Raw genomic sequence first — 27,995 nt, forward strand, 5'->3', positions numbered from 1 at the left:
CTCCACTATGCGCCAATTCTAAGGCTTAAACCATATTTAGTTATCAGCAGGTGGTTTAATGCCATTGAAAATCATTTGACACCGCAGCTGGGGGAAACTTTGGAAGACTTGTTACACAATCTGTTTAATATAAGAAGTGGTTTAATTATGCCCGCATGAAAATATTATGCACGAAGTTTGAAGAGTCGAGGACTTCCAACAGTGCATTCGAAGTGGCATCTTGATAACGCATCTTGGAGAAGCAAAGTAAGACTTTTATTTTTATTCACTAAACTAAAAGAAATGCGATCCGATACAACCCATCATCGGTGCGATACTAGTCGTCATGATGCTACACTAATTGTAAGTTACCGAGAACTCTCGCAATGAATAACAAAACGAAGAAGGAAAGATATGTTGGTTTAAGTTAGCAGTGTGTGATGAACTTCTTAAAGATGATTTTCGTCGATACTTAAATTCATTTTTCATAAATTGATCCTTGAATCAGTATAAGATACATGTTACGACGAAAATTTATTACAATCATAACATTAAGAACTTTAAATTAGTCAACAACGTACACTGAATGCGCTTAGGTTATTTGCTGTCTTCGTTAAAGAAACGCTGCAAGTCCCCAGAAACATCGCACTGTCTCAAAGGTAAAATTAAATATATATATATATTTTTTTTTTCCTTAATCCAACTATTTCAAGGAAGACCAGCGAATAATGTTCAAAGTTTGATTCTTCGTCTAGCGTTTCCAAAACTAAAGTAGACTGATTCACATTCAGACTGAAATGAATTCTTGATGATCAAAGAAATGTGACATCAGTTATCCTATTTTTGATCTGTATGTTTTTAATTCTCAGTCTAATTTCGTTGATAGCCTTGAAATTAAATTTAAAGCCAAATTAAGCAAATGACTCGTCTTCACAAAGCGCATTTGTTTTTTTCGTTACAAATATGGCCGTACCCATAAAGTTCTTCGTCATTTCAATTCCTAAAATGAATTTTAGATTATTATTTTTGGGGCTTGCGCTCCAGACTTAGTTCGATGGATTGCAATTCGAGCCCTGGCCATACATATTTTTGTGCTCTTGGACGAGAAACAGAATCTTTCCGTCCTCTAACCACCCAGGAATACATGATTGAGTACCGGCGTGTTGCCAGGGAAACCTGACAAAACGGGAGGGGGGGGGGGGGCGGCGAGAGGTCACCCTTTGACTGCCTACCATCCCATCTTGGGAGAGTAGCATTAGTGCTATCTCTTGAAGCTAAATGTACCGGACTAAGCCCTAATCTACTTGGATCCTTATTAGATTTGATTTAATCAATATTTTTCTGAAAATCCATCACAGAGCTCTTCTGCTGTCGTTTAAGCCAGCATGGATGCCCGATTTACTCCGACCAGTCCCCGTTCGTCAGCCGTATCACCAAGATCGGGCTCCGCGATAAGCAACCTACATTCAGAAGTGCTGAGAACAAAGGTGCTCAAAAGTCGACTGTCGCAATGGAAGCTTAAGACTAGTGGCGACTCTCCGTCACCGACTAAGAAGACACCGTAAGTAGTCATTAAGGGACATGAGAAACACCCCTCAGTGGGTGTTTCATTTCATTTGTTTTCACATGATGTGTCTTACGATTATTTTACATGATGAAAAACGTGATTTAAAGGGTAATTGACGCCAAATTTTTTTCCTTTTTTGTAAATATTAATTACAAGAAGCGGAAGCCTCCGCCTTGAACCATGTGTAGCTACTAGGAGCCCCTGTAGCTACTCAGCTACTGGGAATCTGAAAAAACCGAAAAAATAACATTTCATTTTTTTCCAGTTTTCATTTCCATTATACTTTTCAAAGTTTCCTCGAAATTCAAGGATAAGAAGGATTAAGAAGAAGGCTACACTGGTGATTTTGCTTCTACCTATCCGACCCCAACCCCTATTGCGGAACACAATCCAGCGCGTTTAACTTGGCTGAGTGGTACTGAGGAGAGTATCATCGGTTGACGTGACAACAAAGCTTTGCTTTGTCGAAGATCAACTTTTGTTCAAAATACAAAATACTTGAAAATTTGGATAAGTATGGCCTCTAAGGCAATGAAGAAGAAAGAATCCAAAGAGAGAGTTGCCTCTGCTGCCAGAACCATTCCAGAGTAAGGAAATTTATTTCTGTTTTGACTCGATGCCCGGCAAACTTCGCGTTGAAAATGACATGACCTTCAAACTTGATCCATGCGGACATCTTGGACAATTCTCGACCTAGATTGTAAATATATATTTAACATAGAAGTCTAAGTTATATAGAAGTATAACTATGGATAAAGTTTTCATTACATCAAGAGTTTAGGTAGCTTGGAGCATTTGTAGATAGTTGAAACAGGTTTGGTGTAAGTTAGTCAGAGACTGTGATATTTTCGGTTCATCTCATCAAGATACACAACCTGATTATTTTAAAGAGTTTTCGGCCGAATGTTGTTATTTATTTTCAGCCTTTACTTTCACTGCATTTTGAAATAATATTCTACCAAAGGTATCTCGCCTTTTCCCTTTGAAAACAAAGAAATCAAGTCAATTTATGAGAGTCTCACCGGGATTTCACACATAAATAATGAGCTCCTACACAGCTTTACTTTGAGCTTACAATCGTTGGTCCATGACAAAAAACAACGTTAGAAATGCGAGTATGTTCTTAACTGTATTTCATCTTGTTTCCTGAATGCAATATTGAGGCAGATAACGTTTTGTGACGTTCAGCACTAATTATAGGTTGTGACTTTGAGGTATTAGGTTCCTTGTGGTAAAACTCTCCGGGATGGTTTCCATGAGAACAATAGTGAAATGAAATAAGACAAAAAGACCATCGTATTGCGCGCGATCCTAACACAATTTGGCACGTTAACAAATAAGTGCTGTCAACTAAAGGCAACGGGATATTAAGCTTGCAAACAAGCTCGTCTGTTGTTGTGATAGCAATAAGTTGAATGTGAGGTCACTGGTTCCCCTTCTAAATTTCGCGAAAGATGAGTTCACGAGGATCTCAGTGGAAGGATTTGAGACTCGCCACGGTATCCTCCGCCAAATTTAGGCAAGTTGAAGAAATTTTTTCTTTTCTACTGTTTCAATACACACAGGAACATGCAACACCTGCTTGAGTTAGCTGGATTCATTTCTTTGCGTGCGAAATATTCACGTGAGATGTAAAATCTGTTACAGCTATCCATGCATGGGATCTGGTTTTTGGAATCGATCAACCGATTGTCTTTCTCAATACTTAATCTCTTACGATAGATAGAATGAGCTGCACGAATCGATTAAATTATGAATTCGACAAGCGGTTTTTGCCTCGTGAATATAAAGGACCACATTACCTTCAATCATTTTTAACTTACCGGGACTATATCGATGTTTAACTTTTAGGACCCTGCGAATCTCAGAGACAAAAGTAATAATTGTACGTTTCTTTTGATCCAGTTGTTTTTTATACTTCTGTATGTCTTTCAGAGCCTTTACAGCTTTTCATTTGTAATATGTGTGTTCATTTTCGAAATTAACTCGTTTATTGCCACATGGCTGTAATAATATTTGGTTTGACATAATTTCAATTTGCTGTCAAAATTGGCATATTTATTTTTGCTACCAATAACAAAGGCTGGATATCTTTTGCAAAAGCCCTTTTAGAATATCATTGTTTACTTTTGAAGCCTTGGCACAATACAAACAAACACACTTCATTTACATACATGGGTGATTAGAGTGAATTCTTAAAAACAGATCTGCATAATTTTTCCTAATGTCACAATTTTCTAATCATTCATTCAGAATGACTTAGGGAAGAATGATTAACTTTTTATCATAAAGAGCCTTTAAAGCTGTACACATCTCTCTCTAATTTTCCATTGTTTAGTTTGTAAAAACCTTACACTATGTTGCAGTTTCTCTGGTTGTAGTTACTGTTGATGTTTGAGAAGCCTTGCAAACATAATCCTGAGCATTAATTCAGTATAATTTCAAGTTATTTCAATTCCCAAATGATTTTGCATTGTTTTCTAGGCCTATAATTTCCTTTTTCAAGTTATTTCATAATTGAGTTAGACCAACAGAGAGTTATTGTACTTTTATACACAGAGAAATTAATAATCCTTTTCAGTGATGTTGTTAATTAATTTAAGGTGAAGTGAACTTCTTGTACATTGAAATTTGGGTTAGTTTATCAGCACAATGGCCATGTATGGCTTGAACATGTATACCTGCATGCATGCCTTGTCATGTACAATGTGTTAGAAGATTTTTTTCATAATGTAACTGATGCTCAGTATTGATACTATAAAAATTTATGTATACATTATTGCCATAATTGAACAGAGAGATGGATTTTCTGTACAGAGCAATGGATTTTCTGTACTCTACAGTTCTTGTTAGATGCTCTAAGAATTAAGAACTTCTTATCTGGCCTCTGGTATAATTACTCAGATAATTATAAATTCACATGCTCTGATTGGTTGAGGATTGCATCATACCTTGCCATAATTACTTTGTGTGAGGTGACTATAACAGGGACACTGAATTTCACAACGGCTGCCTTCTATTTAACTTGTCAGTGTTTCAGAGGAAGTGATAAATGCAATAGCAGAAAATTCAATTTTGAAGAGCACAAAAAATACCATTAAGTTTGGGGTAACACAATTTTTTTGCTGCTGTATTTAGTTATAATAAATGAACTTACCTAATTCTAGTGGAAACAGGCATGATACAAGTAATCAAAACAGTTAGAGCAAAATATGTGCAAAGCTTTCTTTATTTACAGAATGGTTTCAATCCCGAAATGAATTTAAACAGAATTTGAAAGCAACTGAGCAATTATACTGGACATTTAATTATTTGCCAAAGGAAAAGATAATAGTGTGGAATAATCTCTTTGACTTCATCTAGGGGATTACTCACTTTGCCTTTGGTGAATAATTGTTACACATGGCTGGTTAATCTTGACATTATCTGATTACAAGTTTTCTCAATTAGTTTCATCATGCAGTGAATTATAAGATGTTGGAATCCCTCTTCAGCTTGTTTTTGAAATGCAATTCGTGAATCTCAACATACTAACCTTACCAAAAGCCAAAAAGTGGTAGATCTTGAGAGTAGATCCTCAATTATTCTTCATAGTAACTAATCTGTTTTACATCAAGTTTTGAAGCCATCATATGTAAATTTGCCTTTTGTCAACATTTTTTCATTTGATTTTGGAATAGTTGGGTTGCTAAGACACCTTGTTGAGAAGTCTACAGTCAGATGATATTTTTATTTGCAATTTGTTGAGTCTGACTGTCCCTAAGTTCTACTGTAACAAACAAGAACTGTTGTTTGATACAGTGAAAGAAGTTTTTGTGGACAAGATGAGTCATATGCTTAATCCTGGGAGCACTAAATTACGAAGGTGTAACAGCATTGCTTCTTTGGTATCGTAGGGTTAAAATATATTTATTTTTATATGTACATGTATGTACAATCATGTAGTTGTATGTATTGGCAAGACAGGATTCGGTACTTACCATCCATGTAGTTCTTTCTAACAACTTACTGGATTACTGTACATTGTAGCTTGTTGGATACTTTTATCTAAGACATGTACATAATTCAAACAACTTGAACAATGGGAATTTAAGAAATGAGAGTCTTGAATAATATTGTCACAAATTACATTGTTCCCCACAGTGCTAGAATTGGTTATTAACAAAGTGTATGAGGCACAGTTACTTTGTCCTTTCATGTTTGATTAACTTTTATAATACCAGTTTCTCTTACAATGTGATGTGCATTGTTTTTTCTATAGGCAGTCAGTGGCACCTAGTGTGGTAGGATCACTGAATGAAAAAGATGAAAAAGGCAAAAAGGCCAAAGCGCCCATTGTCATCTGGCCTGAGTGGACAGAACAAGATATTGGTCAGGAAAAATGGGTACTTGAAAAATGACTATACTTACAAGACATCTGAATAACATCTGTGCTAAATCTACAGTCTAATGTGCTTTACAAATGAAGAAAAAATTGCAAAGACAGTGTACCGTAATGTTGTAAACTTGTAGGACTTTAAGGGTGATCTGTGGCAATTCGGTTATGATATTAACTTTAGAGTACTTTTGCATTATTATTTTGAAGTCTTTTACCTTATTCATTTAGATATCAATTCTGTAGACTGAAAAACCAACCAGATTTTATCAAACATAATTCAATCATCACTTACTGCCCAGACAATCCATTGGAACTGACTACAATCTCACCCTGTATAATATTGAAATATAAGGCTGATACTACCAGTAGAGCTACTGGATTAATGTAAATCAAATCGCCCTTATTTTTTTTCCTTTATTATTTTTCAGGATACATCACACAAACCAAAAGAAAAAGAAAAGGGCAAAAGTCCAAATCTAGTAAGGAAATTATTTTAGTTTTAACACAAAACATTTCACCTGTCTTTAAGATGAATATATATTAACTAGAGAATTATACATCACTTTAGTGCATTCAAAGGTTTATATTCCACTAACAACTACTACCTAAATGCCTTTCACAGCATCCTTACGAGGATCCTGAAGGAAGGATAGATTTACCATCTTCAATTAAGTCTTATGTGGATCACTGGAAGAAACCTGTTGAGTTTATGTTGGAAAAGGTACACATTATGTTTTGAGTTTATGTTGGAAAAGGTACACATCAGTCATTCAGTTATAGATTTTTGTGCAAAAACAATCAAGCCATGTTGTGTTGGCCTAAATGTAGTCTAGTATGGTGTCTTTCTATGATTTCTTGGTCTTGGCATGTATCTTTTGAAGTCATTTCAATTGCTGAAAATTCTCATGCAGATTATGCTTATTTTAACACCTTCAAGAACTGAAATAAAACACTGTCAATAAAATGTTTCCTTTATTTACCACTTCAGTCACCAGTTGTTGTTGATCCGAAAAGTCTGGCAGAGGAGATAGATTTGCTTTCAGTGAATGATCATTTGACTAACAGTGAGGTATGATACCAATCCTTGTTTACTTTTCAGTGGAACTGTGATTGATCGTTGCACCTACATGTAACTAATGGTATATACTTATTACACTGTACTTGCCAGAAAGTACAGTAGTTGGGCCCTGGTGATTCATACCCCTTATTCAATAAGAAATGTTTGTTTCTTGGTGTTGAAACTTTCCTCCACCCTCTTGATCCTCCTTAAAATAAACCTTGGATTTATTAGAGTTCCTTTGCTTGTTTTGGTTCATGGGCTTCTTGAACCTTGGCCCTTTTCAATTTCTGTGGCTCGTCATATTCTTGGCGTGGATATCCTCCCCGTCTATGATTATCATACAGGTATTTACAGGTAAATGTATCAAATAAATGTAATATACACTCTAAAAGAGTGAGATCATTTATTGTCAGTAGTAAATGATTCTGACACAGACTGTGTTTTTGCAGCTGCTTCGATGTATCATAGGTCAGGTGATGTGCTTATGGAAACTTCATTTTAAAGTAGACCCAATAGAGACTGTCAAAGGTGCTAAAGATACCAAGGAGAGCAACAAAGCTGATAAAGAGAGGGACAAGGAGAAGGATAAAGACAGAGGAGAGAAAGACAAAGATGCTCTGTTAGAAGACAACACATGGAAACCATGGAATCACATTTGGCCGAAAGAGAAAACTAAAGGCAGTCCTCTTCCTGTTTATAACCCTGGAGGGAAGTACTGTGTTAGAATATTCTGGATGGTGAGTTAACACTTCTGTCATATTGAATTTTATTACATGAAGGTGGCTCTTCACTTCTCTTCAAGATAAAACATTTATGGTTGTGTGTTCTGATAGGATACTGCCCTTGCATAACTCTGGAAGATAGTCCTCTCGCACAGGTGTATGTATAAGCATAATTGCTTGCTTTGTTCCTGCCATTGCAAAATTCTTTGTTGTGAGGATTTGTTAATTTGATATTTAAATGTATTATTGACCAAATGTGTCCTGTGAGGATACATTTAGCTTAAGTTGGCTACACTCTATTCTTTTTTTTTTTTGCCCCTGTATGATTCAAACTAAGATAAAGTTGCAGTCCATAAACAAAAGTTAAAGAATGGTAAGGCATGTTCAATGTGTGAAGCATTAATCGTGTAGACCTTGCAAGAGTTGTTATAATTCTTTTTTCTCATTGGTCACTATCAGTTCTTTTTGCCCTTTTGATTGTGTAATTATATTTCATTTTCTTTTAAAAGAACATTTAAGTGACTATTGGAATGTGATGGGTTTTTTAGGGTACTTGGCGGAAAGTAACAGTTGATGACTGGATGCCCTTTGATGAGGATGGCAAACTTATGTTACCTGCTTCACCTAATGAGCATGAATTATGGCCCATGTTACTGTCAAAAGCTCTCATTAAAGTGGCTTCATTAGAGTAAGCATGATTTCTCTCTTATTAGTTTGGTACTCCTACAGTGTAACCCAAGTTTTTCCAAAGTCACTTTTTGGTGACTTGAAATGATGAAATAGGGTTGTTACTGTAGGAGGAAGATTGTATTCATCAAAAAAACACTTTATGCCATAATGACGTTACATTAATTGAATCCCTCGTGACACTATACCAATCTTTGAATATAGGCAGTATGGCCAGCAATCCTTTTTTAAGATTTTTGAGACACTCTTAAGCACAGTATTTGCACAACTAAGGAGGAAGCAATATTTTACAAAAGACAATGACAAGACATAATAAGTGTTCTTGGCAAAAGCCTATCCAACTGTAACCATATCCTGTAAACATTGTGAAGGAAAACATTATCTCTTGTTACATGTCTGACCACCCAGCACAGGTTGCCAAAGTGGCAAATTTTGCTGCAAATTTAATAACCAAAATATATCTTTTTCCATGGTGACCTAAACAGTTGCAGCTTGCATGAAACATGGAAGTTACAATTAAGAAGCAATTGAAAATCAAGAAATTTAAACAATTTAAACCACTCTCTAAGTAATGCTTTTAAATGAAGTTCAAATTCCTAAGTATGTCTTTTTTTTTTTGTTTTCTCTTTAGTTATGCTGGTGGTTATAATGCTTGTGAGTTTGGTGACTTCACTGTGGTTCATGCCCTCACAGGGTGGATGCCAGAGATTATTCCACTGAGGTAACAAGCTTTTCAGCTCTTGCTACATGTGTGTGCTGAGCAAATACATTTTCATGCTCTATCAATTCAGAACTGTGAGCCTAGACTTAATGCAGCTTTGGGTATGCTTGTTAATAGGGGATGCCTTGAAGTGAGAGATTAAAAGATAAGTTCTGTTAATCTCATCAAAATTGTTTCAGCAAGAAAGAAAACTGAGATACTAAGCATGGATGTAGGCTGGTGTGCATGAGAAAAATTGCAAAATGTCTTTGGTTTTTGTGTCCCCAAGGTGTGGTCATACTGGTGAAATCTGGAAACTGCTACTCCAAACATTGCCTCGCTGGAAACTTGAGAACACTCCACCACCAGAGGAAAAGAAACAACATGCCACAGAATGCAGAAAAAAGGACGACAGAGACAAGGAAAGAAAATCCACAAAGTCTGAGAAAAGTCAAGTCCCTGAGAAAGTTGAGAGAGAGAAAGAAAAGAAAGAGAAGGAGAAGGAGAAAGACAAAGGTTTGCTGGCTTTTTGTAACTTTGATAGATAATGCTCTGTACATGCTAATAAATATTTGGCATCTCAAAAGTTTATTGAAAAGACCAAATTATGTCACCTAGAAAATTTCACATCACCATTAATCCTTTAACTCCCAGATCAAATTTGAAATTCTCCTTTCTGTCAACCATATTATTCTTATCATGTTAGTTCAGAGAATTTACTATTGAATCAACTAATTATCTCCAAATTGATATTTTTCTTAATTCTCATCACTTACCTGGTTGATATTGTATTGATATTGTAAGGAGAAATTCTGTGTTGGTCACTCATGGGAGTTAAAGGGTTAAAAAAGCATGAGTTTTTACATTTTCTTTTGTGATTGGATAAAACTGATGTTATGCTGTGGTACCCAATTAATTGTATAGTTGGCAGTATTCGTTTTTCCATCAATTGAAAGGAAAATGAAAATAGTTTGTATAAATGTCATGAATTTGGGAGAGAGAGTGGACTTCTTCTTCACAGCATGCCACGGAGTCATTCTCCATTAATTTTTGCTGATTTTGTTACACCTTTCTTCACAGACATGAAATTTTTTTTTATTAAAATCGACAAATTCAATTAATTCAACTCAACAGTGAAATTTTTTGTTGAATCCATATGTAAATTAATCACTTCCAAGGTGGCCACCAGCATGCTATCTGCAATTGAATTGATGGATCACTATATTATTTTGTTCCAGCCACTCCAGCTGCAAATCTTGTTGACGTACCAAAGGAGCCAGAGTTTGTGATTTTTGCCAGTTATTCCCATCCACCCAATATGCCAATGAGACATTCTGTTCTTAAAGAAATGGTAAGTACGTGGCGGTCTGCTGCATAAGAACATACAATTCATTTTTGTCAGTAACTTTATTTAAACACTAAACTTACTTACATTGGCAACGCAAGTCGTATTTCTGTTACTCGCTTCCAAATATTCAATAATTTTCTGACATGCTTATTATGATCACTCACAGCACACCATATGTACTTGTTAGGTTTGTTTGTTTGCAGCTTAATCAATCACTCCAGTAAGGGTGGTAGAGAACTTTTTGAGGTGCATCGGTACATGTACCCCACAACAAAATGTTACCAACCCTGAGATGAAATCAGAAACGTTCATTAGTCAAGAATGGTAATTTATGACACATCTTGAGAGGACTTTTAGATTATTTCTCCTTTCTGTTTCCAGCGGATCTTTTGGTCTTTTTGCTGGTAGTAATCAAATTTAGAGATTGGTTGCTCTTATGTACACCACACTTAAAAATTTGTATGTTGTAAAAAATTCCTTGAGAGCAAGGTTGAGTGTTTGCCTTTATTAACAGAAAATTTTGTTGTCTCCTCTTGAGGCTGATGCATCTGAGAAACTGCGACAATCTGGTTTGTCACATAACCACCCACACCCTGTCTTGTTGACGACAGTGAGGGACTGCCCCTTGGTTCCTCCTCCGCCTCCAGTTCAGATCCCTCGATGGAAGCTTATTCGGCAGAAGAAGAAGAAGCAGCCCGTGGAGCCAGCGCTGACTCCACCAGAACCTCCCAAGGATCCACAGTTCTTAGAAGTTGTATCTCCCTTTCTTAATCACAAAGTCAGCCCCATACCTGTCAGCAGAGCAAAGTATGTAGGAATCAGATTTATCTTGTTCAGCTCTCTTTGTACTTTTTAAGTGAATGGGAAAACTGAACGGGAAAATGTTTGGCTCAAGGTCATGACGTACGGGCTGAGCGCGGCGAGATTCTTGTACTATGATCGACCGAGGGCCAATCATTGTCCCGTTCGGCATGACTTGATTCATTCAATAAGCACTGTATCATGTTACCGTCGCTCTTTCTCATTTTTTTTTCTTTTTTCAACTCGCATCTAGCGAGTCTATTCGCATTTTTCCGTCCCTGCGTACGGCATCGCTTACGGCATCGCCTACGCCTCTCATACGGAGATATTTGTCTAACGTTTTTGAATGAAAGCGTACAGGTCATTTGATACAAATGATTATAGTAGACTGAAAGAAATATTACACCGTACATAAAACATCGAGTGGTCACTTAGAGGTGAAAATTGAACCATGAAACACTCATATCTTCTCGTCATTTTGTATTATTTTATTACACAGACAAGAAAGCAAGTCGCTTTTAAAACTGCAAAACTTCTTGTTGCTTTTCAGGACCCCTGTGAGGTGGTTAAAATATCGTCCTGAGAAGCCAATGGGTGAGATACTTGAAGAAGGCGATAAAGACAATGGAGAAAAGACAGAGGGTGGGGAGGGTGAGGATGTCGCTGAGAAGACTTCAGGTGAAAAGAGAGAAGGGCTTAGTGATGATGGTGCCGCTGTTAAAGAGGTACTACAGAATTCATGTCCTATACCACAGTCCTTGATCTGTGCAGATTAGATCCTATAGAAAAAGATAAACGCAAAATGAAATGCCACCAGAATTCTTATGGCACTTTTTGGCAGGTTATTCTTTTCCCACAGCCATAATTAAAAAGCTCTGCATGCAGGCCTTGTGTCACCACATGTGTGAGTATCTTCTAACATCGATCTACTCTGTAGCTCCCCTCTCTTTGATTTTATAAATTAGAGAAGTTGATGTTAAAGTGACATTAAACTGACCACTGAAAAATGTGTGATGAGAGAATTGTATTTAGCAGTTAAAGCGCTTCAATAACAGTGTTTTATAAAGATAAGTAAAAGTACTGTAACTCCTAGAAAGTAGAGCAAATATTGTACGTATTCACCATTACATGTACAGGGATCTCAATAACTTTTTCCCTAAACGGCTGCCGACGGTGTACAACAATAGGTCGCTATGCTTGTACAGGAGCCGAAGGTGAAACCCAAACGCGAGAGCCAGTTTGCAGGCTAAACAGACGGCGGTAAGAGGTTTTATAGGCGGCGTTAGACCGGCTTATGATAAAACTCTTGCATTTATCTTTGTGTACATGATCACAGATTCGTATTTTTTTCCGATCTATTCATTAAGGACGAAAAGTCCAAGACTTCAACGCCAAGACTAGAAAACGATGAACTCAAGCCAGATCAAGAAAGCAAAGAGAGCCGTGAAAGCCTTCGAGACCGTCCAAGTACCAAGGATTCTACTAAATCAAAAGAGAGAGAAAAATCAGCAAAGAGTGACAAAGGAGAGAAAGATAAGTTGCTAAAAAGTCCTGACAAGAGTGATAAAAGTAGAAGTGGTAGCAAACTGAGTGTTGTGGACAAACCAGAGAGAACTAAGTCGGGTGGTCTGTCACCCAAGTCAAGTCGAAGAATGTCAAGGATGGAAAAACCCGGAGATTTGATCAAAAGTAAGTGCTTTTTGTTACTTTGTTTGTTTGGTTTTATTTTTGGTTGTTGTTGTTTTCGTCGTTTTCGTCGTTTTCTCCGTTTTATTTTTCAAGTTACTTACATACAAAAATTAAATACTGAAGATAAGTACACTTGTACTTTCTCATCTAGTTACGACTAATTTTTGCTTTTAATTAATAATAATATGTATCAATACAACATAACACCAACACATTCATAATTACTCTATACTGACTGATACTGATACTGATACTTATCATAAGTATCTGAGTCGCATAGACAGGCTGTTCAAGAGAGCTTTTAAGCTTGGCTACTGTAAAGAGCTTTTTTCGATTGAAAATATTATTATTCTAAAAGATAAGAAGTTGTGGGCCAAGATCACCGACAGCGATTTTCCAACAGCTTTAGATGACCTTTTGCCACCAGAGCGAACAATGGATACGCTACGTAAGAGGCGCCATAATTATATTCTCCCGCTTGTCAGAACTGAACGTTTCAAAAGGACCTTTATTAATAGATGTTTGTTCTCTTATTAGTTATTCAGTTAGTAATTTAGTTAGTTTATTAGTTTTATACTTGCTGATTTCATATCATTGTAACTAAACACGTTTGTTGTTTAGAGTGCTTAATAAAGACTTTTACTCAGTCTACGTTACTTACTGACTGACCTATTTACTTTCAGTTGTATATTCCGTTTTAATCTATTTGTACTTCTGATCCAGAGTTCAGCATGCTGAAATGATCACTTTTAAACGTATTTTAACGTTTGTTTATACAGTCATATAATGTCAATGGCTTACCTTTTAGCGCCGCCTGAGACGAGACGAATGTCACGAGTGGAAAAAGGAGTGAAGATCGAACTAGAAAGAGACTCGTCGCACAAAGTAGAGGCCATTCGCGTAGATGAACTGCCCGTGCTTGATTTGCCTGGTTCTGTGGCTGAGGGAGACAAAGTGCCTGCTGATGGCACTGATGGAGAAACAACTGATGACAAAACTGAAGGAGATAAGACTGAGGATGGCGATAAGGTTAAAGAGAACATTAACAAAGACAAGAAAATCTGGATGGAGTACGCCGATTTTTGCAAATGTTTTAGGTCGGTAAATCTTACAAGGCATGGCATGTGTTGATGGCACTCTTTCAATCCACTGGTAATAACTAATTACGGCAATTTTCAATTTGTGTCGAAGGTAATCCGTGATTGCTTTGATTTTACTTCGTTTGCTCTGTGATTGGTCCAAAAAGCTCGTGGTATATTTTCAACCAATCAGATGCAAAACTAAAAACCAACCACGACTTGGTCATTCGCGTTTTCCCGCGCCTCAAGCAGTTTGCTTTTTTTTCACTTTGACTTCTAATTGGCCAATGATGATGTATGCCTTAATTCTGATTGGTCGCCAGGATGACTTTGGTTTTGGTTTTTCGACGCTGAATTGAAAAAGCACTCTATCGCCTTAGTTCATGTGACTTGAAAACGAAGAAATATGCCCTTTCCTGTATATGTATTAATTGTGTTTTTTTTAAAATTATTTTTGACTTTTTGCAGGCATTTGTACATATTCCACAAACCTAACACGTACAATTATTGCAAAGGAAATTCTGAATTAAAGGTGAGGAATAGTTCTTAGCGTGGTTTGTAGTATTTCCTACTGATACAATGATATATACACAGTTGCGACCGTCAGGCCTTTTTTTTTTCCTTTCTTCTCTCCTTCCTTCCTTTTTCTCTGTCTGTTTTCTTTACAATGAATTTCCATGGATCAGTATGTCAATGGATGTCTACAACTGCAATGTCTCTCTTCTTTTATCAATATATGTGATTGCTCAGTGATTCCTTCGTTCCTAATCTACTCTCTGTCCTGATTCAATCATGTTAAAGGACTGAGTTTATTCCTCGGTTCTAATCCGTACACTATCTAGCTATTTCCGCCCCAACATCAGTATGCATATTCTCCATACTGTTCTCTATACATTTCCTGAGGTGTTGACAAGGAGAATTTGTTCAATAATCAAGAGCTTCTTTAGCTGATGATCATTTCCTTTATTCTCATGACCCTAATGTTCGATTCATGGGGGATGTTATGAGGAGAAATTAGATGCCACTCACTCTTGAATGTCAGTGAGTTAAAAGAGTCCCCTCCCCGTGATAAAAAGAAAGCCTTTACCTGCAGGACTTATCTTGCTGCAGTACCATTTGATCTTTCCATTTTCTTTCTACTTCTTTCAACGTAACTTTAGGGTAGGCTATTTGATTATCAGGGCGAAGTCAAAATTTTAAAAAAAATAGCTGTCATTTAAATCAGAACTACTCAGCGTCTGACTAACAATATCCCAAAGATAACCTTTAACTTTTTTAACATATGTAACATTAGAAGTCTCTAACAATATGTTTGTTTCTTTCTCTCTCATTGATAAGTGTTCATCTCTAAACCAATCTTTAATCTCAGAAGTGGAAATAACTTACTCAAGCCCTTTAGAGGTACATGTATCTTCTATTGCTTTGCTCATGTCTTTTCTGCTTGTCGCCGTTTTCAACTGGGATTTCTTACTGATCTTTTAAAAGCAAAATGATCTTTTTCACCTTTATATCTCTTTTATCGTTCTCTATATCGTTCTTTTTCAACATGGTGATTCCCTTCTGCTTGTCACCAAACTGGCTTTCACTGTGTCATTGTACTTTACATTTCTGGTGCTATGTTTGTCTTAAGCTGCACCTGAAAACTTTCAAACCGAATCCTTTTAAATTGACATTACATTTGAACACCTTATTCTGCTGCAGCTGTGGTCTTTAAATACAAATCCATCTTTTGATTGCCTTTGATTATGGCAGCTGCCTACTTCTCCCTTGTTGCCAAATGTTTGTGCAGTTTGGCTGTTGGTGACCGAGTAATTTTTAAATGCTTCCCTAAAACTAATACAACATATGCACTTATCTTCAGTTCTGTTGTTTTTGTTATGACGGTGTTTCTTATTTCAAACGTGGTGTATCGGTTATTAGAGTGAGGTTATCGTGCTTAGTGTTGATACCGTAACTGTTTTACCCTCATTTAGTGTCCTGTTTGTCTCTATAACCCATCAGCATGTTGAGCTACTCTTTCCCCGACGATCCTAACACGCCTATCATTGTAGATAGTGTCAAAGAGTTAAACTAAAGAAAATAGATACAAGTGATACAAGTAAAACATACTAATTGATACATACTAATGCATGAATTATTGTCAGAGCTGGGTTTTCATTCCTATTAATGTTCATCATCATCACCAACATCATCACAATTCCGTGACATCTGAAAGGAAGATGTCCTCTGTTATGGGACGTAGGCTTAAAAGACAAGAAAGTGAAATGTCGTTGCTATCTGTGAGTTTTTGATCAACAACAAAATTATCACAAATTCACCTTATTCCTTCTCGTCCACCTAATTTCATTTAATTTTTCCATTAAGCACTGTTAGATTGCTTCGTTCTGCACGTGTAACCACGCTCGTTATAATATTTCTAACTCCGCCTTAACATTTTGGACAAAGAGGATCATTAGAGGTTTCACAATTACTCCACTTTTCTAATATGAGCAAGACGTGTTGTCTCAATGGCCACCTAACACGCAAGATTCTGGTTCAAAAGAGCTGAAGGTTCAAGCCCTGGCTGCAATTAGGTCGTGGGCGAGGCATTTTGCGTTTTTCTTGAACCGGGAAGTTTGACGTCTTTGTAAAATTTGACTATTGCCCTTACGCTTTCCATGTTTCCCTCAAACCTTCGCACTGGGAACCAACAAAATCCAGCACACACCTCCTTGTGAAGCTTATCTCTGTAAACTATTTTCATTTCTGGCCTAAATCTTGTTAACTTCCAGAATGTTGCAATGACCAGTCATGTTAGTAAAAAGTCAGGCCTGATACCAGCCTCGTCAGTCACAGCAACTACGCCTGCACCTGGGAAGGCCACAGGGCTCAGTCCGTCACCATATCACGGTTCGTTTGGGGGACTAAGTCAAAATCAAGACCCACCCCCACCGTTCCTGTTTGTTGACAGTCTGAAACCCATCGAAATTGTGGTAAGCTTCACTGCGTTCTCTAGGTGGCTTGATCCACCGCAGCCCGTTATCAGAGAGAGAGATAAGGAAAAGGAAAAGGAAAAGGATTCTAATAGCATAGTAACAGGTGAGAACTGAACAGTAGAGCTTTGTGTTTCATTGTCATCCAATCTACACTTAAATGTAAATGTAGTTCGCAAGTTGTCGCCTATTTACGTCAACCAAGTGTTTTACAGTAAGCTGAGGTAGGTTCTTTGGATTCAGGGCTTATATTGTATTATAGCAACATTTAAACCAATATCATCGTGTAGAAGTTATTTCGACGTGTAGATGCGCCATTCAGTAACGTGAAGGAGGGTGAAAGCCAAACCTTCTGTGAATCATAGTAATGGTCATTTAACAGCAGAAACATACAAAATGGAACGAAAGCCGCTTATCATAAACATCTGAACGTGACTTTTTTAAACTTGTCTGAAACAACCCAAATGTTCCCCGAAAAATCCATTATTGGCAGCAGCGTAAAACCTATTTGTGATGATTCTTCGTTCATGTTACTGAAAAGTACTCCAATTTTTTGGTGAACAGTTTTTTTTTCGAGGTATGACAAAGGTTCTTAATCCAAATATTGTGAAATAGGATTGATGATCATTTTAAGCTGTGAGCGTGGGAACCTACCTGCGTGGTGTAAACCAATGTTTCTGTGTTACCAAGTCGATTGTTTCTGTTCTCTGTTTTTAGCAGATCCAAGGGAAGCAGCTCAGGTTGAGGAGAAACCTGTACCACCCACCCCAGGCTTACTCGTTGCGGAACCGTACTCTTGGAAGAGCCTGGTGACGGGTCAGCCAATTCTACGCATTCGCACTTCAGGCACCAAGGCAGCTGTCCTTGTTCTACCGCCAGGGTAGGTTGGAATGAAATTGGCGGAGCTTGCGTATATTGAATCAAAGAAGATTTCAACCTTTTCGGTCTCTCTCGCTAGCTCAGCTTTCCCCTGTGATGCGATAGGTCTGGAATCTTCAGCAAAAGGTTTCATGATTACAATCTATTGTACAGAGATCCTTGCTGGGTTTTCCTTTTTTTTCGGGGGGGGGGGGGAAGGGGGGAATTTGCACGTGGAATTTAAAACCGATTGATCAAACACAGGGACGCTGTACAGATATCTCATAATCTCATAGGAGCGGGATTTTAGTTATTAGTTTCGCTCTTCTCTAGGAATTTATGGAAAATTAGAGCAAGAGGAAAAGGTTTCGAAGCCGCAAATGAAATAACAGGAAACACAACTTCTTATTACGTTTTTCTCACGTTCTATCTTTGTAGGCGTCACGTGTTAAGATTTCTTGTCCAAGCCCCTCACGGTTATCACGTGGAAATGGCTTCACAGACGCCATTTGTTTATGGCGACGAAGACACAGTAATGACTTGTCTCACAAAGGTACGTGTATAGAACTAATCAATGTCTTACACGTGTCCATCAGACCTATATTTGTAGCACATCCAGAGCAAGATATTATGAACGATATTATACTCTCTTGTCTAGAGTTAAATCTCGACTCGGAAATTAAGTGTGGAACTAGGTGTAAGAAGATGTTTATACCTTAAGGTTGACAACCTGGTTAGTGATGTTCTTATTTTGTTGTTAAAGGAAGAAGAAAAATTCGTTTCTTTAAACGTTATTAAATACGCCCTATAGTATGACTGTTTTTGCAATCAGCCGGGGAAACCTGGCTGACAAGTGGTGACACACCTCATGTTTTTTTTCTGCTAGGAAAGTTGTCGTTTCCTGGAGCACGCCATGAATGTGTTTCACTCAGTTAGCAGCCTTGTTGGATCATTTGCTGATCCTCCTGCTGACAGGAAGTTTGACTTGGATCTTGGACTTAAGGATCAGACGAAAGACATTCAAGATAGGCATTACAAGGTACGGTGAGGTTATTGATTGCACATTTAATACTACACTTTGGAATACGTCCGTGCAGGATACGCTGGGATACAATGTTTCTGTTAAAAGCTTTATGATGCGTTACGATAGAAACGAAATGACAGGATGTGGAATGAACTTGCGAGGTGCTTCCTAGTCTCCGTTGAGCCACACACCTAATAATTGCATGTCTTTCTCAGCCATTGAGTTTTTGGTTTCAAAACACGTATTATTAACCCGCCAGAGAGTGGAGAATGTTCATCGGAACGAGATAGCGAACCAATCACATTGCTTGAATCTGTAAGATCGTGGAGTGTGCATACACTAAATTTACTGATTTATTCATTTTGTATTCACCGACATGTACATATTTTCATCAGGTTTTTATGAGGTGTCTTCTGAAGAGTGTCAGATTCTATCTCGCCGATTCTTACGATTTACCAATGCACTTTGCATGGAAAGCTTTTCAGTTCCAAGCCTCTCTCTGCTTGCATCAGCGAGTCGGCCACAGGCCCTTGTCAGCAGCGGAGATCACGAGGATCGGTTCAATGACAAAGAAGCGGGCCGTTAAGAGTGCTGGTGCAGTACCTCCCACTTGGGTAGATCGCACATCAAACAGTGAAGAGGAAGGCGCTGCTACTAAGATCCAGGCCGCTTTCAGGGGTTATTTCCTTCGAAAACTGGCACGAGCATACGTAAAAGGTTGGTGTGGTGCGCTTAAGTTTTTAACAATGTACCAGAGAAAACAGCGATGAAGTGATTGAGCCTTTGTAGTGTAATGGGTGGCCACTAGTAAAGGTTAGGATGAGAGATTATCAGTAAGGACGAGGACGAATATGAAACAGGCGAACGAGAAAATTTTAGCCGAGTGCCTGTGCTGGAAAGCTACAAAGACAAGGTAAAATCTGACGATTCATTCGCGGCGGGAAAAAACAAGTTCTGTGTGAGTATGGGCAAGAAAGCAACTGAGTCCATCTTCAATAGTTCTACTTGGCAACTTGAACTTTTTGAAGCCCACTCCAACAGTTGGTAAACCTGGTAAAGGTTCGTGCACTCAGAGTCAATTGACGAATAAGCAATCTTTCGGATAACGGAGAAAGCTACCCACACCACTTCCTATTCTCCTCAGTTGTTTAAATTGTTTTGTGCGGTTACTCACACATCTTAATCGTTGCTAATGGATCATGACTGATGGTCGAACTCCCCAAAAAATTATTTCTGTAGAGATGTTTCGTAACAATTTTTACCTTTGAGCTAGGACGCATCACTTTGTCATCTCTCGAGGTTACTAATTTTCCAAATTTTCCTCACAGGTACCGACGAGCACCAAAAAGTATGGGAGCTTCTGTCCAAAGCTTGGGGTGTTATCGAACCTAACTTGGAGAGCTTTGCCATTCAGATCTTCAGGTTCATGTTCAAACGGGATTCAGAACTGTTCCCTTTGTTTCCTTTCTTCAAAGATGAGTGGAGTCGCGTGGCGTACTCTGACTACAACGGGGGGTATCCTGAGCAGCCTCCCCAGTCTTGGTTTGTGGTTTTTAGGTAAGAAAAAAGGCCTTGCTTTTTATTTCGGTTTTGTTTTGTGACTTTATATTAGGGTAGAGAATCTCTAAAATTATGCGAGGATGGCTGAGGATTGAGAAGATTGGAATGGACCGGAGACGTTGCGGGAATTTCTTTCGGAAAGGGCACTTAGTGTAAAAGGACGTTACTCGAAGGAAAATTTCCAAATTTCTCCGAGTGAAATTGCTTCTTAATTTTATTATCAGTGCCGTAGTTGCCTTTTGTACGTGTGACAACCTAAATTTCGTCAGTCAAGATCGCATCTAGACACATCTGCCACAATCGCATTAATTTTCCAAATAATGCAATTGGAAAATTCATTGAGATAAGATAGGCGAATATTTTGTGGGAATATTTGGACGCAATTAGTATTTTTTTTGTGGAATTTTTTTTTTAGGGAAGTGTTCTTCGTTGATGAACTAGTGCTCATGGTCCCTAAACTGTACGTTACCTTACCGACATGTTTGTTGCGGGTTGTAGACAATGACTCGGGGGAAGAACTGACCAGGGTCTTTCAGAAAGTTGCACCCAACAACCTAAAGAAGAATAAGGTAACTTATTCTGTCAACTATTTTATACAGAGAGAGAAAGAGAGAGGGAGAGAGTAGCCTAGCTCCCCAAAGAGAGTTTTTAGCTCAGTGGAAGAGCGTCCGAGATCGGAATCTGAAGCTCTCGGGTTCGACTCTTCATGGGGGCTCAGAATTTTCTCTTTGTCCCACAATCTCGAGAAGACGGAAAAAACATCTCTCTGTAAGGTTGTGATTGTTTTGTGATGCCTGTAGAGACAAGAGAAGCTCTCGGCGTTACTGATTGACCCGACATCGCTGCTTACTTGATGCTTATTTAGTGTTTTCAATGGTGCTCAAATGTTACCTTTTGATGTCATTGATTTTCTTTTGTTTCATCAGCGTGGTTACACGTTTGTGGCTGAAGCAAGAACGCCAAACGCTATTCTCCCGGCGGGAAAGTTTCGTTTGCGCGTGATCGGTTCCACAGAACCCTTACCCTACCCTGGACGAGAGGGGGTGAACAGTCACTTTGTCACCAAAGAGATTAGAGATTATTATATTCCAAACAAATACAGCATCATTTTCAGGTTAGATGGTAGATGAAATTCTTCAGTCAGTACCTGTGTTTTGACTCTTAACCCTGTACTACATCCTAACACCAGTATGCACATTCTCCGCACTGTTCTCTATACATTTCCTAACGTGCTTTCCATTTCCTAAGGTGCTAAGTAATTTTCTGTACGCTGCGCTAGGTACACAGTCAAGGTACAGGAGGATCACATGGCTAGCTTGCAGCTAGGGACGTCTAAACCAGACGTGTACATCAAGCTACAGGTAAAATGACGAGGAATCATTTCCCTTCCCTGGAAAAGAGAGCAGAACGCTGGGCCCTATGCCAGTATCTGAGCAACTGCGCACCTACCCCTCCCTTAACCACACAACAGTCAACTAATAACAAATTAGGGTCAATAATGGGTTAGGGGAGGGGTAGGTGCGTCGTTGTTCAGAAACTGACATTGATCCGAATGTTCCATGACTTATTTTTTTCATTTGACCACCAGGCGGGTTACAAACGCTTTCATTTACTTTTTTATTTTTTTTGTAAAGATTTTGGATCATGAACAGGAGGTATGTAGCACGACCGGAAAGAGTCACGCAGTCATCCCTGCTTTTACTTTTTACCGCGACCGTACAGGCGATGAAGATGAAAAACAAAAACGAGGTAAGAAAGTAAATATATATATGTTATTTGCCGGCTGGGAGGTCCGTATGGTGAAAAACTGTGACCGAGGTCTTGAAAATACTGCCCGAGGCCGTAGGCCGAGGGCAGCATTTTCAAGACCGAGGTCACAGTTTTTCACCATACGGACCGACCCTTAGCCGGTAAATAACATATTTATTGTTTTTAAACTTGACGAAATTCTTTCCGAAAGAACCCGAATGATTTATGGCCGTAAATACGGCAAGATCTTCCATAAACTGAAAAATTTTTGAGTGGGTAAATGGTAGTTAAATAGAGGTGATGCAAATTTAAGAGAGATGCCTCAGCGAAACATTTTCATTTCCGTAACGATAAAGGTGATTTAAAAGGCTTCCAAACAAACTTTGAAACATTATTTTTACAAGTATCTGTCACAATCCGACACCTGTCAATTAGAGAGCGCGCAAGAAAAAGAAAAGCGAAGGAACATTTGAAAACCAACAGAACTAGTTTGGCAAGGACTGTCACGAAAATGTTTTCTTCAAAATCAGTTAATGATCTGACGGAAACTATTATTCACTCTCATCGACGATTCATTCATGTACGAAGATTTACCTCTGTTTATTAAATAAACGGCGAGGAAATTAATTGTGAGTAAATTCAATCTTTTTATTTTGAAGTTGTGAGAGTTTGCTCGTTTGTTTGCTGTAATGGCGTGTTTAACTCTGATCTTTCCTTCACAAAAACTAAATTCGAACGGCACACTCCAACGAGACACAAGGGAATGTAGTGCAGCCTTTTCTCAAAAAATTCCTTCAATTTCTGTTGTGCAATTTAAGGTACAAATGTCCAAATTGAACGGAATTGGAAAGACTCACCAGGAGCGTATATTTGTTGTAGAACTTAAATTAAAACTTCGCCCGCTCTTTCACTATGAACAAATTGCTCGAGAAAATTCAGATATTAAATGAATGAAAGTTCCATCGTTCAGTTTAACTGTAACCAAATACCTCACGTTCCAACTTTCTGGGTACTTTTTGTGAACGATTAAAATTAATAGCAGCAGGTTGTAGGCCGCTTGTCAACCAACGTAATGACACTATTGTTTATACAAATTCATTCTGAAACCAATATTTTTCTGTCAACCAAAGTGATTTTATAGAGAGAAAAGAGAGGATTCATAAGTTATTTATCGGCTTGAGGTAGTGACCGACGTGTTTGCTTAAAAATACTGCCCAGCCGGAAAACGAGGTATATTTATGAAAAATGACAACGAAAGTTGGGATGTACTCGGCGACTCACGAAAGCGTTACCGTGGCCCGTGGGCAGAGATAGGAAAATACTGACCGGGTAAAGAACCAATCAGATTGCAAGATTCGTTACCGTGCCCTCTAAAAAAACAATAATTACGTGTTATTGACCAAGCGTGAAGGTAAGATGGCTAGATATTGACCGGAAAAAAAGGCTAATATCCTGACATCTTGACCTTACGCTTGGTCAGTAAAGGTATTATTATTTCAAAAGGATTTCGCTTTATTAAGAGTTAAGAATGACTTGTTTATTTCTAGAGCCGGAAAAGAAAGCCAACTATCTTTGTACCACAATAAATTCACACGAGTCGTTTTTGTTTTCTTTTTTTTGGACTGTCTTCTGCCGCTTTTTGCGTCTCCATCGCTGACATTGTCCAAGAATAGCCAACGTAGTATTAATTCAATATTTTCATGTGCGGGATCAAAGGGGGCAATCCCGTACTGGCAGGTAAACCCATCTTGCCCGCTCGCTTAGCCAATCAACACTTAGGATTCGCTTCATATTGCCCACGGGCGCTGCCAGCGGTGTAATAAACAACAATATTGCTTAAAATTGTTTCTTCTTAAACCAGTCGTTCTTTTGCAATCTACACCTAAATGTCCTTTTTCCCAGATAGCGACCACTCCGACTGGAATGTTGGCATCTTAGATCTGAACCAGTTAGAGACGAGACCACGATGTTAATAAGCTTATTTGTTGGTTTTTCCAGGTTCGCGCCCTCCTACCTCGTCCCACCCCCGCTCGGCCAAGAGACCTCCGTCAGGAAGCCGCAAAGCAGCAGCCTCTCCCATGCAAGGGAAGGGTGGTAAGAAGAGCGGGAAGGAGTCCAGTAACTCCTCACGGCCTGGATCATCGGTGAGTGACCTGGCGCCCAAATTCGTGCAGACATTTCAGCTGATATGTGACGTTCCATAGAATCTTTTTAATGTTGAATTCTCGAACATACCGTGAGTACTGGCAGTTCTTGTTGTTGCATCGAATGAGATAAACAAAAAGCAAAACCAGATTCTTACAACAACATCTTTACACAACTTCTAAAAACAATTCTGTGACGGCGACGAACGCCTCGGAGTCAGGGACAGATGATGCTGTCGTAAGTTTATTTCCAGCGGCTGTGAACTTGAACTTAATTTGAACACTTTTCTTTTCCTTTTAGCAGAAAGGCTCTCGTCCTCTCCTTTGCGACGACTCCGAAGACAAAGAAGACGAAGACACCGAAGATACGGAGCCTGAAATCAAGGTTCGTGGTTTAAGTACATTTATCAAAGGTCGCCAGTTACCTCCATCTTCAAGATACAAATTATCCTTACCACGCGATGACTTGCGTTTGTCTTGTAATCTGTGTGGTCCACAGAACATTAAACCACTCCAACGATGGCTTTATCAAAGATAAAATATCACTTTAGGTTACTAAACAAATTCGACTCCCATTTTTTGGTCTGAAGCTATGGTGCCAATTCACTTTTTTTCCCCATATGCGTATCACAAACAGTTAGCTGCGTTGCTGTAAAGCAAAAGCACATAGGGCTTATTCCTTTTACTTTTGTTTCAGATACACAAGTATATAATTCAAGCCCAGGTCTTACGCGACAGTTGGCCTTTGTCCAAGAGTGCTTGGGATTTTGTTGCCTTGATCAAGAGCCTTGACAGACTAGACGTAGAAGGTATTTCTGCGTTTTTGGGTTTTAAACCGTTTTGCCTTCGGGTATAGTTATTTCGTTGTACTTGATATCTAGTGCAGGCAACCCAAGCAATGAGGAGTAGTAAAGCTTTTTTTCAATGCATTTTATTATTATATTTAGTCCCTACGGAAAGCGCGCCTCGCGGAGATAAACTGTCTGCAAGTGTGTCCAAAGGCAAGAAAAACAAGGAAGGAAAAGAAAGTCGGTCAAGTAAGGGACAAGCTGGATCAAGACCATCATCACAGGTAAATTGGATAGGTGTATTAGGAAAAGCTCACATTTTACGATTTAGAGACACCCATCCTTGAATAAAGGACGTTTGTGAAGATAAATAGAGGTGGTAAATAGATCGTAACTTTGAGCGTTTGTTTGTTTGTTTGTTTGTTTGTTTATTAATTTCTCAGAGTAATTCATTAACTTCAATTTTTTTTTACAGCAACAATTCGATTCTAGCAAACCAAACTGGACACTCAGAATCGTTTCTGATGCGAGTGCTGTAAGTTTTACGTGGTTTTGTCTCCTTTTGTTTATTTGCTGCAGTGTTTATAATCAAAAGTATGGTGCACTGATTAAGGTTATCGTTATGTTATTATAAACTGGAATTGATGTGTTTGCTGCTTTGTTGTGTACAGGAAGAGATTGAGGTCAAGAAGGACACAGAAAGGCAAGATGAAATAAAGGCCATGAAGCTAGCTTGGGAAGCCGCTGAACCGGGCAGAGCGGCGAAGGTAGTGCACGCATCACTCAAGAAAAATTTCAAAATATCAGTTACAACACTCAGAATGTTTTCAAGGTCTATGATGATTTTTGAAGAATATTTTCTGTTACTTCCTAAGGCCCAACAAAGCCGTCAAAAGTTTTTGAACGAACACATGGTTAAGGTGGAAAAAGACGCAATCGAGGAAGAAAACGGCGACGAGGAACAACAAGAAGAGAAAGATGTTACAGCTTCCAGTGAAATACGTGAGTTCACTGTGTATATTTGAGCAATAGACCGCGCTATCTTTCGGTTTACTGGCGCTATACTCAACGCAGGATCGGTTGGAAAAAAACGAGAAACATTTGTAAATTAGGCGAGTGATTTACAAAGTTTTCTCTAGCTCTCCCAACGTCCCAACGTGGGTTATTACACTGGGAAACCAATAGAATGTGCTGTCTATTGCTTTTATGAAATGAACTTCTATGAGTTTACTGGTGCAATAAATTATAGACTTTTGACCAATCAGGGAGCTCGTAGTATGTCAGTTATTTTCTAACGAGACTTTTGACCAATCAGGGAGCTCGTAGTACGTCAGGTATTTTCTAACGAGACTTTTAACCAATCAGGGCGCTAGTTGTGTGTCAGTTATTTTACAACGAGATTTATTGGCTCAAAGAGTATTACCACCTATGACAGCTCCTCAGTTTCCCGTTTCTCATCTCATTTCAGTGACAGTGACGTCACCAGTGCAGTCTGAGTCAGATCAAGGAGAATTGACCTTAGTACCACCCCCTAAGGAGCCGGATCATATTCTCCAGCCGCTTTCTGAACCTAAGACCATCAGGTAAGATCTGTAGTGTTTTGTTTCCTCGAGTTTATTCTATTATTATGAAATAGTGGATGTTACTTTGTTTTGTTTCATTTTTCTCCACTCTACATCGGGCTAGAAGAAAACACCACAAGTCATAGTGTAGCTTAACCCGCTCGTTTTCTTTTCCAGGTCACGAGGCGGGGTTCCCGTGTTGTTAGACGAGGAAGAAATAGAAAGAAGGCTGCTGGAAAGAAAAGAAACACTGCAAGCTTTTAAAACTCAGCGTAAAGAAGTTGAAAACAGGAGAGAACAGGATAGACTGGACAGGAACACTGCTAAAGAGAGACAGTTACAGGAAGCTGAAGAACTACAGGTACAATCTGAATTCTTTTAAAATTATTTTTTCATTTTACGTGCTTTATACTTGTTCGCTGCCTCAACCATTTCCTTTTTTCATTCCGCCTCTTTCTTCTCTTTTTTGTGTCAGGTAACCTGTAATTCTTCCCATCTTGTGTTTTTACCCAGTGTCCTTCCTTATTCATCATTTATTCTCCTTCCCACTAACTCCCTCTCTCCTGCCTCTATATCTGTCCTCTCTTCCTTTCCCATCTTATTCCTTTCTATCTCTTTTTCATCTTTCTCGCTCCTTTCGTTCGCTCCTTCGCCCCAGCCTCCCTCCATCTCACCTCCGTCTCTTTCCCCGGCCCTACCGTTTTTATTTATTTTGTTTTCATTATCTCCCTTTCTCCCCTTCCCGTCAATCCCTCATCCGTTTGCTCCTTTATTTCACTAGGCCGCTACTGACAAATGGCGGGGCGAGGTGAACCAGAGACGGGAAGCGTACAGACAGAAATTCCTAGAGGCAGAGAAACAAAAAGAGGAAGCACAGGCGGCTGAAGCTGCGAAAGAAAGAGAACGATCTCCGTCACCGAGCAAGAGTCGAAAGAGTGCTTCTACTGCTAAAGGTGGAAGGAAAAGTCCCGCCAAAGGAAAGAAAAAATAAGCATTGCTGCTTGGTAGGGAAATTAAATATCTCTACGTCTCAATATTTATTTCCTGTTCCAAGACCGTTGAAAACGTTTTCATCAAACCGCTCGTCTTAGCGCCTTTTGAAACGTGCTGTGTTGAATTCCCAAATTATTACTTGTCCTATTTCTTTTCTCCCATTCGTGCGTTTCCATTTTGAAATGTTATATTTATTGGAATTGTAGAGTACAGTGTGAAAAATATTTTTGTACATAAGCAAGTTTTGTGTACAGGTGCTTTCTCGTGTAAATAATAAAAATATTAAGAACTCGTAACGAAATAAAACAGCCATTCTCTATTTTTTTTACCTTTAA

The 27,995-nt window shown here is 38.6% G+C and overlaps 1 protein-coding gene and 1 long non-coding RNA gene across 12 annotated transcripts; one reads left to right on the top strand and one right to left on the bottom strand.

The window, feature by feature from the left end:
- The first annotated feature begins 90 nt into the window (after nt 1-90).
- On the top strand, nt 91-27,995 carry LOC113678940 (androglobin). Of its 11 annotated transcripts, none has more exons than XM_089214807.1 (36): nt 91-246; nt 1,338-1,540; nt 5,808-5,931; nt 6,353-6,403; nt 6,547-6,645; nt 6,913-6,993; nt 7,434-7,721; nt 8,255-8,394; nt 9,025-9,114; nt 9,383-9,609; nt 10,332-10,444; nt 10,980-11,248; nt 11,793-11,967; nt 12,610-12,931; nt 13,740-14,028; nt 14,479-14,542; nt 16,782-17,088; nt 17,700-17,862; nt 18,279-18,393; nt 18,727-18,879; nt 19,260-19,581; nt 20,193-20,421; nt 20,840-20,993; nt 21,351-21,538; nt 21,704-21,785; nt 22,059-22,173; nt 24,172-24,317; nt 24,619-24,702; nt 25,015-25,126; nt 25,265-25,389; nt 25,581-25,640; nt 25,777-25,872; nt 25,981-26,107; nt 26,574-26,688; nt 26,845-27,028; nt 27,449-27,995. In XM_089214807.1, the coding sequence occupies exons 2-36, from the start codon at nt 1,365-1,367 to the stop codon at nt 27,656-27,658; spliced, it is 5,595 nt and encodes a 1,864-aa protein (XP_089070933.1). In that variant the 5' UTR covers nt 91-246; nt 1,338-1,364; the 3' UTR covers nt 27,659-27,995. The 11 variants fall into 11 exon arrangements, with proteins under 11 accessions (XP_089070933.1, XP_089070935.1, XP_089070934.1 ...); XM_089214809.1 differs by having other exon boundaries at nt 24,622-24,702; XM_089214808.1 differs by having other exon boundaries at nt 17,703-17,862.
- On the bottom strand, nt 234-3,529 carry LOC149041817 (uncharacterized). Its single transcript, XR_016189246.1, has 2 exons — nt 3,370-3,529; nt 234-2,239 (listed from the first exon to the last, which is right to left on the bottom strand). It is a non-coding gene; the product is annotated as an uncharacterized LOC149041817 (long non-coding RNA).

Source organism: Pocillopora damicornis, chromosome 8 (genome assembly GCF_964200805.1).
Source record: "Pocillopora damicornis chromosome 8, jaPocDami1.2, whole genome shotgun sequence".
Taxonomy (NCBI): Eukaryota; Metazoa; Cnidaria; class Anthozoa; order Scleractinia; family Pocilloporidae; genus Pocillopora; species Pocillopora damicornis.

Coding starts and splice junctions, on each gene's coding strand:
- LOC113678940 (XM_089214807.1), top strand. CDS start 1,365: ATGGATGCCCGATTTACTCCGACCAGTCCCCGTTCGTCAGCCGTATCA. Junction 14,029..14,478: donor GATTTTTGCAAATGTTTTAG/GTCGGTAAATCT, acceptor GACTTTTTGCAG/GCATTTGTACATATTCCACA. Junction 26,689..26,844: donor TCTGAACCTAAGACCATCAG/GTAAGATCTGTA, acceptor TTTCTTTTCCAG/GTCACGAGGCGGGGTTCCCG.